Consider the following 13,263-nt stretch of genomic DNA (forward strand, 5'->3'; position numbering starts at 1 on the left):
GAATTATAGTTTTAGTTGTTACATTTAGGACACTGAACCATATTGAATTAAGTTTCACTGTGTTATCAGGTGAACATGGAGGTTCACTTCTGCATCTTTTGAGATGATGGTCATGCAGTTTTTCTTCTTTAGTCTGTTAACCTAGTGAACTGCCATTTATTGATTTATTAAAGTTAAAATCAGGCTTTTGCTCCTGGGATAAGTTACATTGGTAATGACCTGTTTTTTTGAGATACTATTTTCAGTAAGCTGAAATTTGTTAAGAATACAGTAAAACCTTGGTTTGCGAGCACAGTTCATTCCAGAAACATGCTAGTAACCAAAGCACTTGTATATCAAAGCAAATTGCCTCATAAGAAATAATGGAAACTCACACGATTCGTTCCACAACCCCAAAATATTAATATAAAAATGATTACAATATTGTAATACAATACAAAATAATAAGGAAAATACAAAATATAAAGGAAAATAAGCAAATTAGCCTGCACTTACCTTTGAAAACCTTTGTGGCTGGTATGTGAGAGACGAGAGAGAGGAGGGTTATTGTGTAGGACAACTTTCACTGTCACTAACAATCAATACTATCTATTGGCTCAATGGAATCTTTTTCTTTTCATGCAGCTTTACAAAGAACCTATCCAATGATACTTGCTTTTGCTTCCTTTTGAGGATTTCACGTTAAGTGTGACATTGCACTGTCGTTAAACAGATTTGTTGTTTCAACTGCCACAGCCTTATTCGGGTGGTGCTTTTCTACAAAATTTTGCGCTATATCTCACATTTTACACATCTCCCTAATCTCATTTGAAGTGAGGGATTCCTCTGCCTTTTCCTCCTCCTTCACTGCAGACAAGATGCAGACATAGACTGCTTATAAAATCTTGCAGTTTCAGCCACTTGCATACCTTGTTTGTACTTCTCGATAATTTCCTTAACTTTCACCATAATCATTTCCTTCATCTTACCGCCTTTCTTTTCAACCTTTTCCTGTGTGGGGGTACACTCACACAGATGTTGACTACAGTACAGTATTTATAAACTTTTGTCATATACTGTATTTAATGTAACTGACAATAAGGCAGCAGGGGAAAGGGTCTCTATATGAAGGCAGCCTGACTTGGAATGAAGCAGAACATTCCTAAGCTTACTCTTGTTTGGAAAAGCAAAAAACCATCCATTGGTGCTTTCAAGTGACAAAAAATACACTAGTGCCAGTTGTGGGCACCTTCCAACATTCTGAAAAATCACCAATTTCTGCCAAACATCTCGGTCTAAGATCGAGCATCTGAGCATGGGAGACGATCACTCACAATTCCACAGTGATATGGAGAGAGAGAGAGAAGAACCATTGGCTCAGTTGTGATCATGTGACGTTCAGCATCACATACTACTCATATTGCAAGACATCGCTTGTTTATCAAGTTAAAAATTATTAGAAATGTTTGCTTGTCTTGCAGAGCACTTGCAGTCCAAGGTTTTACTGTATTTGCATCTAGGGGTGCTGGGTGACTCAGTCAGTTAAGTGTCCAACTCTTCATTTTGGCTCAGGTCGTGATATCATGGTTGTGGGATCAAACCTGTGTTGCATATGGAACCTGCTTGAGATTCTCTCTCTCCTACCCCTCTTCTGCCCCTCCTGTATGTGTTACCCCTCTGTCTCTCACAAAGAAAAAGTAAAGAATATTTGTATCTGTGTTTGTGAAAGATACTGATTTGTAGTTATCTTTTCATGCAGTGTCTTTATTTGGTTTTGATGTCTGAGTGATGCTGACTTTAAAGCATGAGTTGGTTTCTCTTATTTCCTTACTGGAATTTCTTTACTGTATTTCTTCCTTAAATATTTGAGAAGATTCATCAGTAAAGCTGTCTTTGTGGATAGGTTCTTAAACTACCAGTTCAGTTTTTAGAAAAAACAGCTTCAGAATGGATCATCAGATAATCTTTTTATTTTATTTTATTTTAATTTTTTTTTTACATTTATTTATTTTTGAGAGACAGAGAGAGACAGAGCACAGTGGGAGAGGGGCAGAGAGAGGAGACACAGAATCTGAAGCAGGCTCCAGGCTCCTAGCTGTCAGCACAGAGCCCGACGTGGGGCTCGAACTCACAAACCGTGAGATCATGACCTGAGCCGAAGTCAGACGCTCAACCGACTGAGCCACCCAGGTGCCCCAATAATCTGTCTTTTTAAATGAGCTTTGGTAGTTAGCATCTGTCAAGATCCTTGTTTACTAAATGTTAAAATGTAATGACCTGTTATTCATAATGTTCCCATATTGTCCTTTAACATCTTTAGGATATGAAGTGATGCCCCCCTTTGCATTCCTCATCTTTGTAATTTTTATGCTCTCTTTGTATCACTTTTTCCCCTCATCTATCTGGCTAACGGTCTATCAATGCCAATGGTCAATCTCTTATAAAAAATGGCTTTTGATTTCATTAATTTTCTATATTGTTTTTTCTTTCCGATTATCTAGATTTCTTTTATTCTTTATATTTTTCCTTGTTTACTTAGTGTTTTACTTTTTTGTTTACTTTCTCTATTTTGAAGCTTAGGAGATATTCATTTTTTTCTAATATAAGCTTTAATGCTATAAAGTTCCCTCTAAGAACTGTTTTAACTATAGCCCACACATTTTGATATGTTGCATTTTCCTTTTTGTTCCAAGTTCAAAATATTATCTTATTTCTCCTGAGATCTTTCCAACCCATGACTTATTTAGAACCATGTTGTTTAATTTCTGCTTATTTATGATATTCCTTCCAGTTTTCCACGTTTCCAGTTTTATTTCATGTGGTTAGAGAACACAGTTTGTATGATTTCAGTCCTTGTAAATTTATTGAGCCTTGTTTTCTGATACAAAATGTGGTATATTTTGGTGATTTTTCTTCTTTTTTAGTGTACACTTGTAAAAAGAGTGTTCTGCTGTTATTTTAAAAATAAAAATGTTGTTTAGGTCAAGTTGGTGATAGTGTTTTTGTAAATCTATAGCATTACATAGTCTCTGTTTACATGTTCTAACAATTATAGCAGTGTACTTAAGAGAGAAGTTGTTGATATTCCTCATACTAATTGTGTATTTGTTTCTCTTTTCAGTTCTTTCAGTTGTGCTTCACATATTTTTTTTTTAATGTTTATTTATTTTTGAGAGAGAGAGACAGACAGAGCGTGAGCAGGGGGGAGGCAGAAAGAGAGGGAGACACAGAATCTGAAGCAGGCTCCAGGCTCTGAGCTGTCAGCACAGGGCCCGATGCGGGGCTTGGACTCACTCATGAACTGTGAGATCATGACCTGAGCTGAAGTTGGACACTTAACCGACTAAGCCACGCAGGCGCCCCTGTGCTTCACAGTTTGAAGCACTGTTCTTAGATGCATGCACATATAGGATTGTTTTAGTATCTTTATATTATGAAATATATCTTTATTATGAAATGCCCCTTTTTATTTCCTATGAGATTCCTTTCTCAAGTTTTTTTAAATCTGATATTAATGTAGCCATTCCAGATTTTCAGAATTTAATAAATAATTATAGAGTATATTTCCTATCCTTTTACTTAGTTTTGTTTTTTGTAATTAAAGTTGGTTTCTTGATATAGCATATATTTGGGTTTATATTATCTAAAATGACAACTTGCCTTTTATTAAGGTGTTGGATGAAGCTACTTAATGTAATTGTCTATATAATTAGCCTTAAATCTACCCTTGTGCTTTTTTCTCTGTCCCACAAACTCTTTGTTTTTTGTTTTTTGTTTTTCTTTATCCTACTGACTTTTGGGTTGAGCTTTTTCCTTTTCTTCTGGGGCTTTTTGTGAATACTATTTTGTAGACTTGCTTTGTATTTGTGGATGAAGGTACTAGTTCTGTCTTTCCCATGTAAACATATGGAATAAATTGCCCTGTCCAATTACTCTTTTTCTCTGACCTTATGACCGCCTCTTCCTGTCTTCGTGATCAGGGAGAAAAGGGTATATGATGTGTGTTTGATTTTTCTTCTGAAATAAATCATTGGGAACTACCTATCAATGATTTTTCCACGTTTTTATTTCCTTTCTTAGGAATTAGAAATTAAGAAAATGGCTAAGATTGGTAATAAAGAAGCTTGCAGAGTTTTAGCGAAACAGCTTGTACATCTACGGAAACAGAAAACAAGAACTTTTGCTGTAAGTTCTAAAGTCACTTCTATGTCCACACAAACAAAAGTGATGAATTCCCAGATGAAGATGGCAGGAGCAATGTCTACTACAGCAAAAGTAAGTGGGGACCTTTTTATCCATACATTTATAATTTTATCTAAGATATTTAAATGTCAGTATTCAAATCATTTAAAAGTACCTCCTGATGTATATGGGGTACAGAATCTGTGTAATATTTAGTAAAAGAAGTTATAAGACTAGATAATCTAAATAAATACTTCTAGATTTTTTTCATTGAAATATAGTTAACTGACAATATTATATTAGATTCAGGTGTACATAGATTCTTTACTGATTTGTTTTACTATAAAATTTCTTTGTTAGGACATGTTGATTGTCCCAAGGTCACATTTAGCTTCTAAATTTTTTAAATCGACCTAAAGTATTATTTGATTTTTCCCTTAAATTGTCAGAAGATTTTTGGTCTTGTTATTTCATTAAGCTGTAAGTTTTGATTACTTCTGAGTAGTAATTTCCTCTTGATCCATTTTCATGTATATGTCAGAAGGACATGTGATTTCTGTCAGAAGGATTTACCAGTTAATTTTGTCAGAAAATTATGTTTAACTTACACCCTTTGTATAAAAAAATAAATGTTTTCACTATGGAGTTTAAGGGACTTTGAGCTTTTTGACTTTTTAATAAATAATGAGCCCCTTGATGTGTATGAAGTACTGTGAAGAATAAGAAGACTTTTAAGACCAAGGTGCTGCTCTCACAGATTTTATTGTTCAGTTGAGGATGGGGTGGGAGTAAGGAACAGGGAGGTTAAACTATTTCTAATGGGGAAACTACCCACTATACATCAGTGTGTGCTAAATTTCAGTGAACTGTTCAGATCTTTGAATTGAGTGATCTGAAAGACTTTTAGAAGACCTAGGTGTGAAAAATATCACTAGTTGTTAAATATAAGGAAGGAGGAGTATTTGAATATGGAGACCAAAAGAAAAGAAAGCCACAGAGGAAGAGCAAGTATGAGGTTCATATTAGAAAAATGGTATGTACAGTGGATTCTTGTTACTTGAAGTAGTTAATGTTCTGTAGTTGGGAACACTGAGTTAGTGAATATCGAATCATTGCTCCTAGGGAAATACAAGGTTAGGTTCCTGTGAGCCTTTGGTGACAACATTTTTGTCAACCAACTTATACGCTAACATTGTTTAATGTGTGTTTCTGTTGAAGGACTCCATATTTAATAAGTATTATTGATTCATTAACATTGAATTCATGCCTAATCAGAGCTAATATGTATTTTTCCACAAACACATTATAGTTTCCTACACTTAGGAGCACTACACAACACTTTAGTACTATGGTTGGGGCCATTTTAAATGGCAAAGTCATCAACAAAAGTTACAAAAATGTGGCACTAAATAGACCACAATAAGGACACTTGTGTACAGTATGAGAGTTGAGACAAGAAGCAGAGGTCACCTTGTTTGACCTCAGCTGGAAACAACCATGTTGGATAACTCAATTTTTTTGCCATTCCCTGTGTGTCCACAAAGAACAGAAAAACACTGTGAGTATTGGTCTGCAGTTACAAATAAATTTAGTGAGTAGGCATATCCACACATATGGAATCCAGAAATAATGAGGAGCAACTATAATTGTTTTTTAGATTACAGAGCACACGAAAATAGAATTTGCCTTTCTCAGGTGCAGTAAGTATAGTGACACATTATGTTCTTAAAAAAAATGGAGGAAATTTCAATGTAAGTTTGTTCTGTTAATTTACTCTTGATGGATCTTTGTCATTTTACAGTAAAAAATACACAGTTAAGAGCAAAAACTTTCGTTTTCCTTTTTTGTTTTCACAAGTGGACAGGACTAAACATCTAATTTGGGAAAAGATCATATGTGATGATCACACAGTTGAGCTGGGTAACCTTTCAGTAATAAGGGAAAAACCATCTACTTTGCAGTTTTTTCTTTTACAGGTAGTAGGTTAGGAGAAGGTACTGAATATGGTCCTGCCATGCAGAGATGGCTGAACTGGAATTTTCACTTAATTATCTTAGAAATGTCTTAATTCCGCAAATACTTGTTTAGACCCTAGAGTAGGAACTATAACAAATGATGGGGATGAAGTAGACAGCAAAACCAGGCAGGGGCTTAAAATGGACAGTCTATTCCAAAAACAGCTCACTCGAAGAGGTGGCTCAGTGTAGTGATTAGGAGCATACATTTTGAACCAGATTACTTGAGTTCAAATCTCACTTCTATTCAGTAGCTTTAGGACTTGTGGCAAGTGAATTTGCCTTTCTGTGCCTTCATTCTCCATTTATAGTGTAGGGAAAATGGTGGTGCCTAGTACATAAACATTTGTTAGGTCTAAATGTCTTTTAACTTTAAATGTTATATATAAATAATTATGCTTTAGGTACAGGGCCTGGCACATAGTTAAGGCTATATAAGCATTTACTGCTTTATCATCATTATCATCATTGTTGTTAGTATTAAGTTGCAAGTAATATAATTTACATCAATAAATAGAGAATTTCATTTATAACAAGTGAGATCAGTGTGGCTAGAGGGCAGCGGTAAAAATAAGACTAGCTTGTTCAGAGTTTGGTGGTGTTTGGTCTCAGAGAATTCTGGAATTTGGCTTTTACTACTAAGAGCAATGGAAAGCCACTTGAGAGGTATGTGCTGGAGGGGGATGGGGGAAATCCAGTGTTACTAGTTACTTTGGCTGCAGCATTACATACAGATTGAGAAAAGACTGCTTGGTATCTTTGAAACTGATGTGTTTTATATTGTATAGTATCTTTCAATACTGAACTAACTGTGTAATACATATGTAAATTTTGTATATAATATGTATAAAATATTTGCCCATACTAGATAGCATTAATCTCTTTTAATGAAATAACTTGTGAATATAAAATGTAAGAATTCTTTTCACATTTTTTTGCAAAACTTGTTCTGTTCATTTCTCCAAACCGTGATTTAAAATATGTCAACGGTTTAAGTATTCATGCTGTGTATCCTTTCTCATTTAGACATCAAAAGCTAAGTGACAAATTTTGTAAAATTTATATTACAATTATTTTCAATTTAGACATTAACTGCTTGGCACATAATAGGCAAATGTAGTTTTCCCATTTGAATAGCATTGGATTTTTTGTTGTTGCTGACAATGTTTTTTAATTACTTTATTTATTTATTTATTTATTTATTTATTTATTTATTTATTTATTTTGCCTACTGTTCATATGAGTTTTTCACCTGGTCTTTATTATACAACAGTTAAGCAGATGCTATCCAAATATTTCATTTTTTTCTAGAATACTTTGTACTCTTATATTTGATGATGACAGAATGTATATTTTTAGAAACCCTGTATCTGATTTGATGTGTTCCCTCTGAACTTATTTCATAGTAAAATTTTTCCAATTATGTAGCCAACACGAATCTTTTCATATATTTAAAGACAATGCAAGCAGTTAACAAGAAGATGGATCCACAAAAGACGTTACAAACAATGCAGAACTTCCAGAAGGAGAACATGAAAATGGAAATGACTGAAGAAATGAGTAAGTTTAATAACTTATAATGAAATTTGCAGTTTTTTCATCTTTGAGTTAGCCAAGTTTATTTACTAGCAGCCTTATATTCTAATCCATAAAAGGACAAATGTTGAAAAAAATGATATAGCACCCTTCTGAATAGATGTCTGTATTGTAACTCTAATAATTTTTATTTAATTAAAAAAAATTTTAAATGTTTGTTTTTAAGAGAGAGAGAGCAGGGGAGGAGCAAAAGAGTAAAACACAGAATCTGAAGCAGGCTCCAGGCTCTGAGCTATCAGCACAAAGCTTGATGGGGGTTTGGGGGGCTCAAACTCAGCTCAAACTCACAAACCGTGAGATCATGACCTGAGCTGAAGTTGGACGCTTAAACGACTAAGCCACCCAGGCACTCCTAATGCATTTTTAAATTGGCAATGTATAAGGCTCAAAATTCTATCCAACTTTAGTGGAAGGAAAAATATAAAATATGATATGCCATATTTCTATGCCACATTGGCCACAGCAGTTTTACTTTATTGATTAGTGCAGCAAAACCAACTTGTGAATAAAATAACTCTTCCTGATATGAATTTGATAGTTTCAGAGTTGTGTTGATTCTTTCATACTGTAGAAGATGTCTGTTTTTATTGGAGGTAGAGATAATGGAGCTCTTCTGTTATTTTTTTCTTTTCCTTCCCAGAGTTACTTAATACTTAGTTTTCTTCTTTTTGACTATAAGCTAATTGCATGTTGTAGTGGAAATATAGGGAATACAAAGGAATGAAATTTATGAAAATCTATTATCACATCTCACAGATATAGTTACTGTTAATATGGTATGTTTCTTTCCTATATTTTTCCATCTTATAGTAGTTAATCCTATTATATGTGTAATTTTGAACCTTATTCTGCTTTTAAAAAACATACTAGTATGACATACGCATGTACTTATGACCTTAAGTCTTCTCTGAAGTCTTTTTTTTAAATGGTGTTAATACTGCATAACATTGGAGCTCCTGGGTGGCTCAGTGGGTTGAGTGTCCAACTTCGGTCCAGGTCGTGATCTCACAGCTTGTGAGTTCGAGCCCCGCGTCAGGCTCTGTGCTGACAGCTCAGAGCCTGGAGCCTGCTTCAGATTCTGTGTCTCCCTCTCTCTCTGCCCCTAACCCACTCGCATTCTGTCTCTGTATCTCTCAAAAATAAACACTAAAAAAAAATACTGCATAACATCAATATTAAATAATATCCATCTTAATTTATTGAACCATTCTTACACTGGTCAATAAGACTGTTTTAAAATTTGTATTTGAGGGGCGCCTGGGTGGCGCAGTCGGTTAAGCGTCCGACTTCGACTCAGGCCATGATCTCGCGGTCCGGGAGTTCGAGCCCCGCGTCGGGCTCTGAGCTGACGGCTCGGAGCCTGGAGCCTGTTTCCGATTCTGTGTCTCCCTCTCTCTCTGCCCCTCCCCCGTTCATGCTCTGTCTCTCTCTGTCCCAGAAATAAAATAAAAACGTTGAAAAAAAAAAATTTTAAAATTTGTATTTGATAATCCTTTGATAAATGTTTCTATATTATTTTTGTCTACTTTTCTGAATCTCAGAGTATTAACATTTATAAGGCTTTTGGTTTATACTACCAAATTCTTCCCAGAAAGACAATACCAATCTTTATTTTGCCAGTTACAGCATCTGGTCAACATTGAATAATTACCTGAAATGATATGTCAAACTGATATCATTATTTTGCAAAGATATTTCCTAATTGTTTTACAATTATGTACAGCTATGCCAGATTAGTTCTGCATAGTTACTAGAATTTTAATTTAATGGCATGTAGTGTATAAAATAGTATCAGATTAAATTACCAGATTAAATTACTAAACTCACAACTGTTCAAGTATTCAATTTCAGAATATCTATTTTCCTTTTAGGAGATAATGAAATTGTATGTGTATCTTTGATAGTTCAAAAATTTTTTTAGCATTCACTTTGAATCTTTATGACTTTTTGAATCATTCATGAATTTTTAATGACTGTGAGAATTGTCATTTATATAATGATTGCAGTATCATGTTTATGTGGCTTCCAGTGATGGCACAGGTGTGAGATCTTAGAGGAATTAACTTTTCCATTAAGCTATAATGAAGAGAATCAATAAGCTCATACTTACAACTCTTATCATAGTTTTCATTTATGTTTTAGTACTTGGCAAATGAGTCTGAAAGAATAGTAATTGTTGGTGATTACTCATTTCTTCTATAACCTACTAAATTACATTAACAGTGTTTCATTTAAAGGTAACGTCAAGGATTCAAGGTTTAAATTGATAGATCTTTTTTCCAATTGATATTTATGTTCACTGCTGCTCCAGATCTTGTTCACATTCAAGTTTTGGAAACAGGTTCTTTGAGAAGTCTGTATTTTATATATATATATATATATATATATATATATATATATATATATATTATGTATATATACACACACACATATACACACATACATATGTATATATTACATAACCATATTTTATATATATGTATGTATACATATATTTATAAATGGTTAATTACAGTTTTTCTGAAAGCATTCTTTTTAATCCCGGATTATACCTTTCTGTTCTTTCTCATCTATTCCCTTCTTTCATTTTTTTTCTGCACTACTTCTTGAGGCACTTACAGACTTTGACCTGGATTCCCCACCTCCATCATTACTTCACTAGCATTGGATTATTACAGCCGCTAAATTATTTTTCCAGAAACTTATCTCTGAGCATGCCAGTGAGATTCCTTTAGTTGCTTCTTGCTGACTTCAAAATAAAATTCTCAGATGTAAATCAAAAACAATTTTCAACTCATGCCCCTTTATTTTGCCAGTGAGCAGAGGTAAAAGGACGGTCTCCACAAGTTGAATAGGTGCTAAATGGAAGAATTGAGACTCTAATTGAAGTCTTGACATTTGCTTTATTTCTTCAGAGATGATGTTTCATTTTTTGTCCTTAAATTTAATATAACCTTTTCCAAATTTACTTTTTGAGCTAACACAAAAAATCAAATTGTCAAATCATGCTCATACCAACCAGAGAGCTTTATTAATATTGTCAAGGATACAAGCAATTAAGATGCACATGTGAAACAGGGAGAGGGCTGGGACATCTCAAATTATTCCCCAGATCTTTTTCTCCCATATCAGACATAAGCTCTTTGACCCAGAATAATAGATGATGTGGCTAATGAGGTTTGCATATCATCTCATGTTGAAGGAAACATTTAGGTTATGAAACATCTTAAATTTATCCCTCAGATGGTTATCTGTCTTAGCTGATATTTCCTAGGAAGTCATCGCACATAAACTCCTACATTGTAGGTTTGTTTACTATAGCACTCCTAAACCAAGGACATTCTGCTAACAACATTCCATAGACAAGGACACTCTTACTGGCAAATATTAGTCTGTTTACCAGGAGTACAATTAGCAGCGTACTTACAAGGAGATAGACTTTGTTACCTTTTTTCCTTTGGGGGCATCCCCCAGTGATCAGGAGAATGATTATGGTCTATCTGCTTTAATTCTTTCCCTCCTAAGCATTTTCCACTCATGCACACAACAGAAGGACTTAATCTTCCTTGAATATATCCCTATTGTCTTCCACCAAGTCTTTGCTCATCCTATTCCACCTGTTTGATCAAATGCTTTGCAGCCTTCAAGGACCACCTCACATGTTACTTCCTCCCAGTTGGATGTAATCTCTTCCCTTTTTATAATCATTTTATCTTAGTTACCACAATCTGATTTTTTCTTTTCTATTTTAAGTGTAAACTACTTAAAGTCTTCATTTTTCTCCCTCTATCCATTAATTGTATTTGTACTACATGCTAGGCCCTTTGATTCAGGGATAATAAACAAGGCATAATCCTAACATGATACGTTCTGTACAGAAGGCTTTCCATAAATAGTTTGGGAAGAGAAGGGAGGAAGAGAGGGATATAGCAGTAATAATCTTTGCAAAGTTAAATTGGACATCATTCTTTACACAAGTTTAATAAAATATTGAACCTTAGATTTTGTTAGAGTATTCTACCTACATGTTGAATATAAATTTAAGTTGAAAAATAATTATAGGTATAAACAGAGCAAGTTGTCTCCCAAATATTTATAAGATACTTGATTCCTAAATATTCTTCCATGGTCAGATTTAACAGCTACTAGCTCAATGAATACAATTTGTGGAATCATATTTTAAAACTTTAGGGGTGCCTGGGTGGCTAATTCGGTTGATCATCTGACTCTTGGTTTCGGCTCAGGTCATGATTTCATGGTTTGTGACATCAAGCCCCATTTCGGGCTCTTTGCTGACAGCATGGAGCCTGCTTGGAATTCTCTCTCCCCCTCTCTTTCTGCCCCTCCATAACTTTCTCTCACTCAAAAAAAAAAAAAAAAAAAAAAAAAAACACTTCAAGCCGTTAGCTGTGAATTTCATATAGTTGTTGTTTATTAAATACACATTTAAAAAAATCAGGGTAGACTTGTTTTATTATAGGAAAATTTGTGTTGCAACGAAAATTACTCCAGATTTAGTAACTCAAAAATGTATAAGTGAACTTCACGAACATTTAAAAAGGACTTCTGTAGTTTGTTGGTTAAGTTTGCCCTTATGTAATACACAAATATGTGCACATAGTTGGACCACCTTCTAAAACTGTAAATCTAACTTGAAATCGGTTTGAAAGTAATTGCTTTGTTTCTCCCCTTCCCCCCAAGTCAATGACACACTTGATGACATCTTTGATGGCTCTGATGATGAAGAAGAAAGCCAAGATATTGTGAATCAAGTTCTTGATGAAATCGGAATTGAAATCTCTGGAAAGGTATGAATGTCTTCTTCTCTCAGTTAGAAATCGTTTCTACCACTTTTGTCACTGTAAGTTACCCTTTCCTGTTAGATGCGTGATTTTATATTTGTTTGAATGTAAAGTAAACATCTTTGAAGCACATCCTTTGTGTCCTTGCCCCACATTTGGTAATGCACATTTTTTCCCCTTTACCTTTAATATAGATGGCCAAAGCTCCATCAGCTGCTCGAAGCTTACCATCTGCCTCTACTTCAAAGGCTACGATCTCCGATGAAGAGATTGAACGGCAACTCAAAGCTTTAGGAGTAGATTAGTCAGAAAAACCATATTTTGCTTACTTACAATTATTTAGTATAAATCAGGCACAGTGCAGATTCCTTTTACAAAACACATTTATTTGCAAAAATGAAGACCACGAGCAAACAGTTGTTTCCTAACCTATGGCTATTTTGAATCTTTTACCAAAGAATGACAAGGATGCAAAAATGGGAACAGTTGGATTTTAATGAGAACTATTTAGGAGCGAGGACGTGTAAAAAGTTGACTTCTTTTTTGCATGGCATAGAGAAATTATATTCATTACGTAGTGTTTACGTTCTATGTGTTTTTACACGGAATACAAAAATCTTGTTAAATGCCACTAGGCACCAACTAAAGAGACTTGTAAAAAATATTAAAAATATATCATTAATTCTGTA

At 34.3% G+C, this 13,263-nt stretch overlaps 1 protein-coding gene across 1 annotated transcript in view; it reads left to right on the forward strand.

The window, feature by feature from the left end:
* The window catches only part of CHMP2B (charged multivesicular body protein 2B), a 29,483-nt gene extending 16,220 nt beyond the window's left edge, over nt 1-13,263 (forward strand). Inside the window, exons 3-6 of the mRNA XM_003991539.6 lie at nt 4,060-4,254; nt 7,634-7,736; nt 12,474-12,580; nt 12,769-13,263. Of these exons, the coding sequence (XP_003991588.1) occupies nt 4,060-4,254; nt 7,634-7,736; nt 12,474-12,580; nt 12,769-12,879 (516 nt within the window). The 3' untranslated portion in view covers nt 12,880-13,263. The remainder of the gene's footprint in view (nt 1-4,059; nt 4,255-7,633; nt 7,737-12,473; nt 12,581-12,768) is intronic.

Source organism: Felis catus, chromosome C2, assembly GCF_018350175.1.
Source record: "Felis catus isolate Fca126 chromosome C2, F.catus_Fca126_mat1.0, whole genome shotgun sequence".
NCBI classification, from domain to species: domain Eukaryota; kingdom Metazoa; phylum Chordata; class Mammalia; order Carnivora; family Felidae; genus Felis; species Felis catus.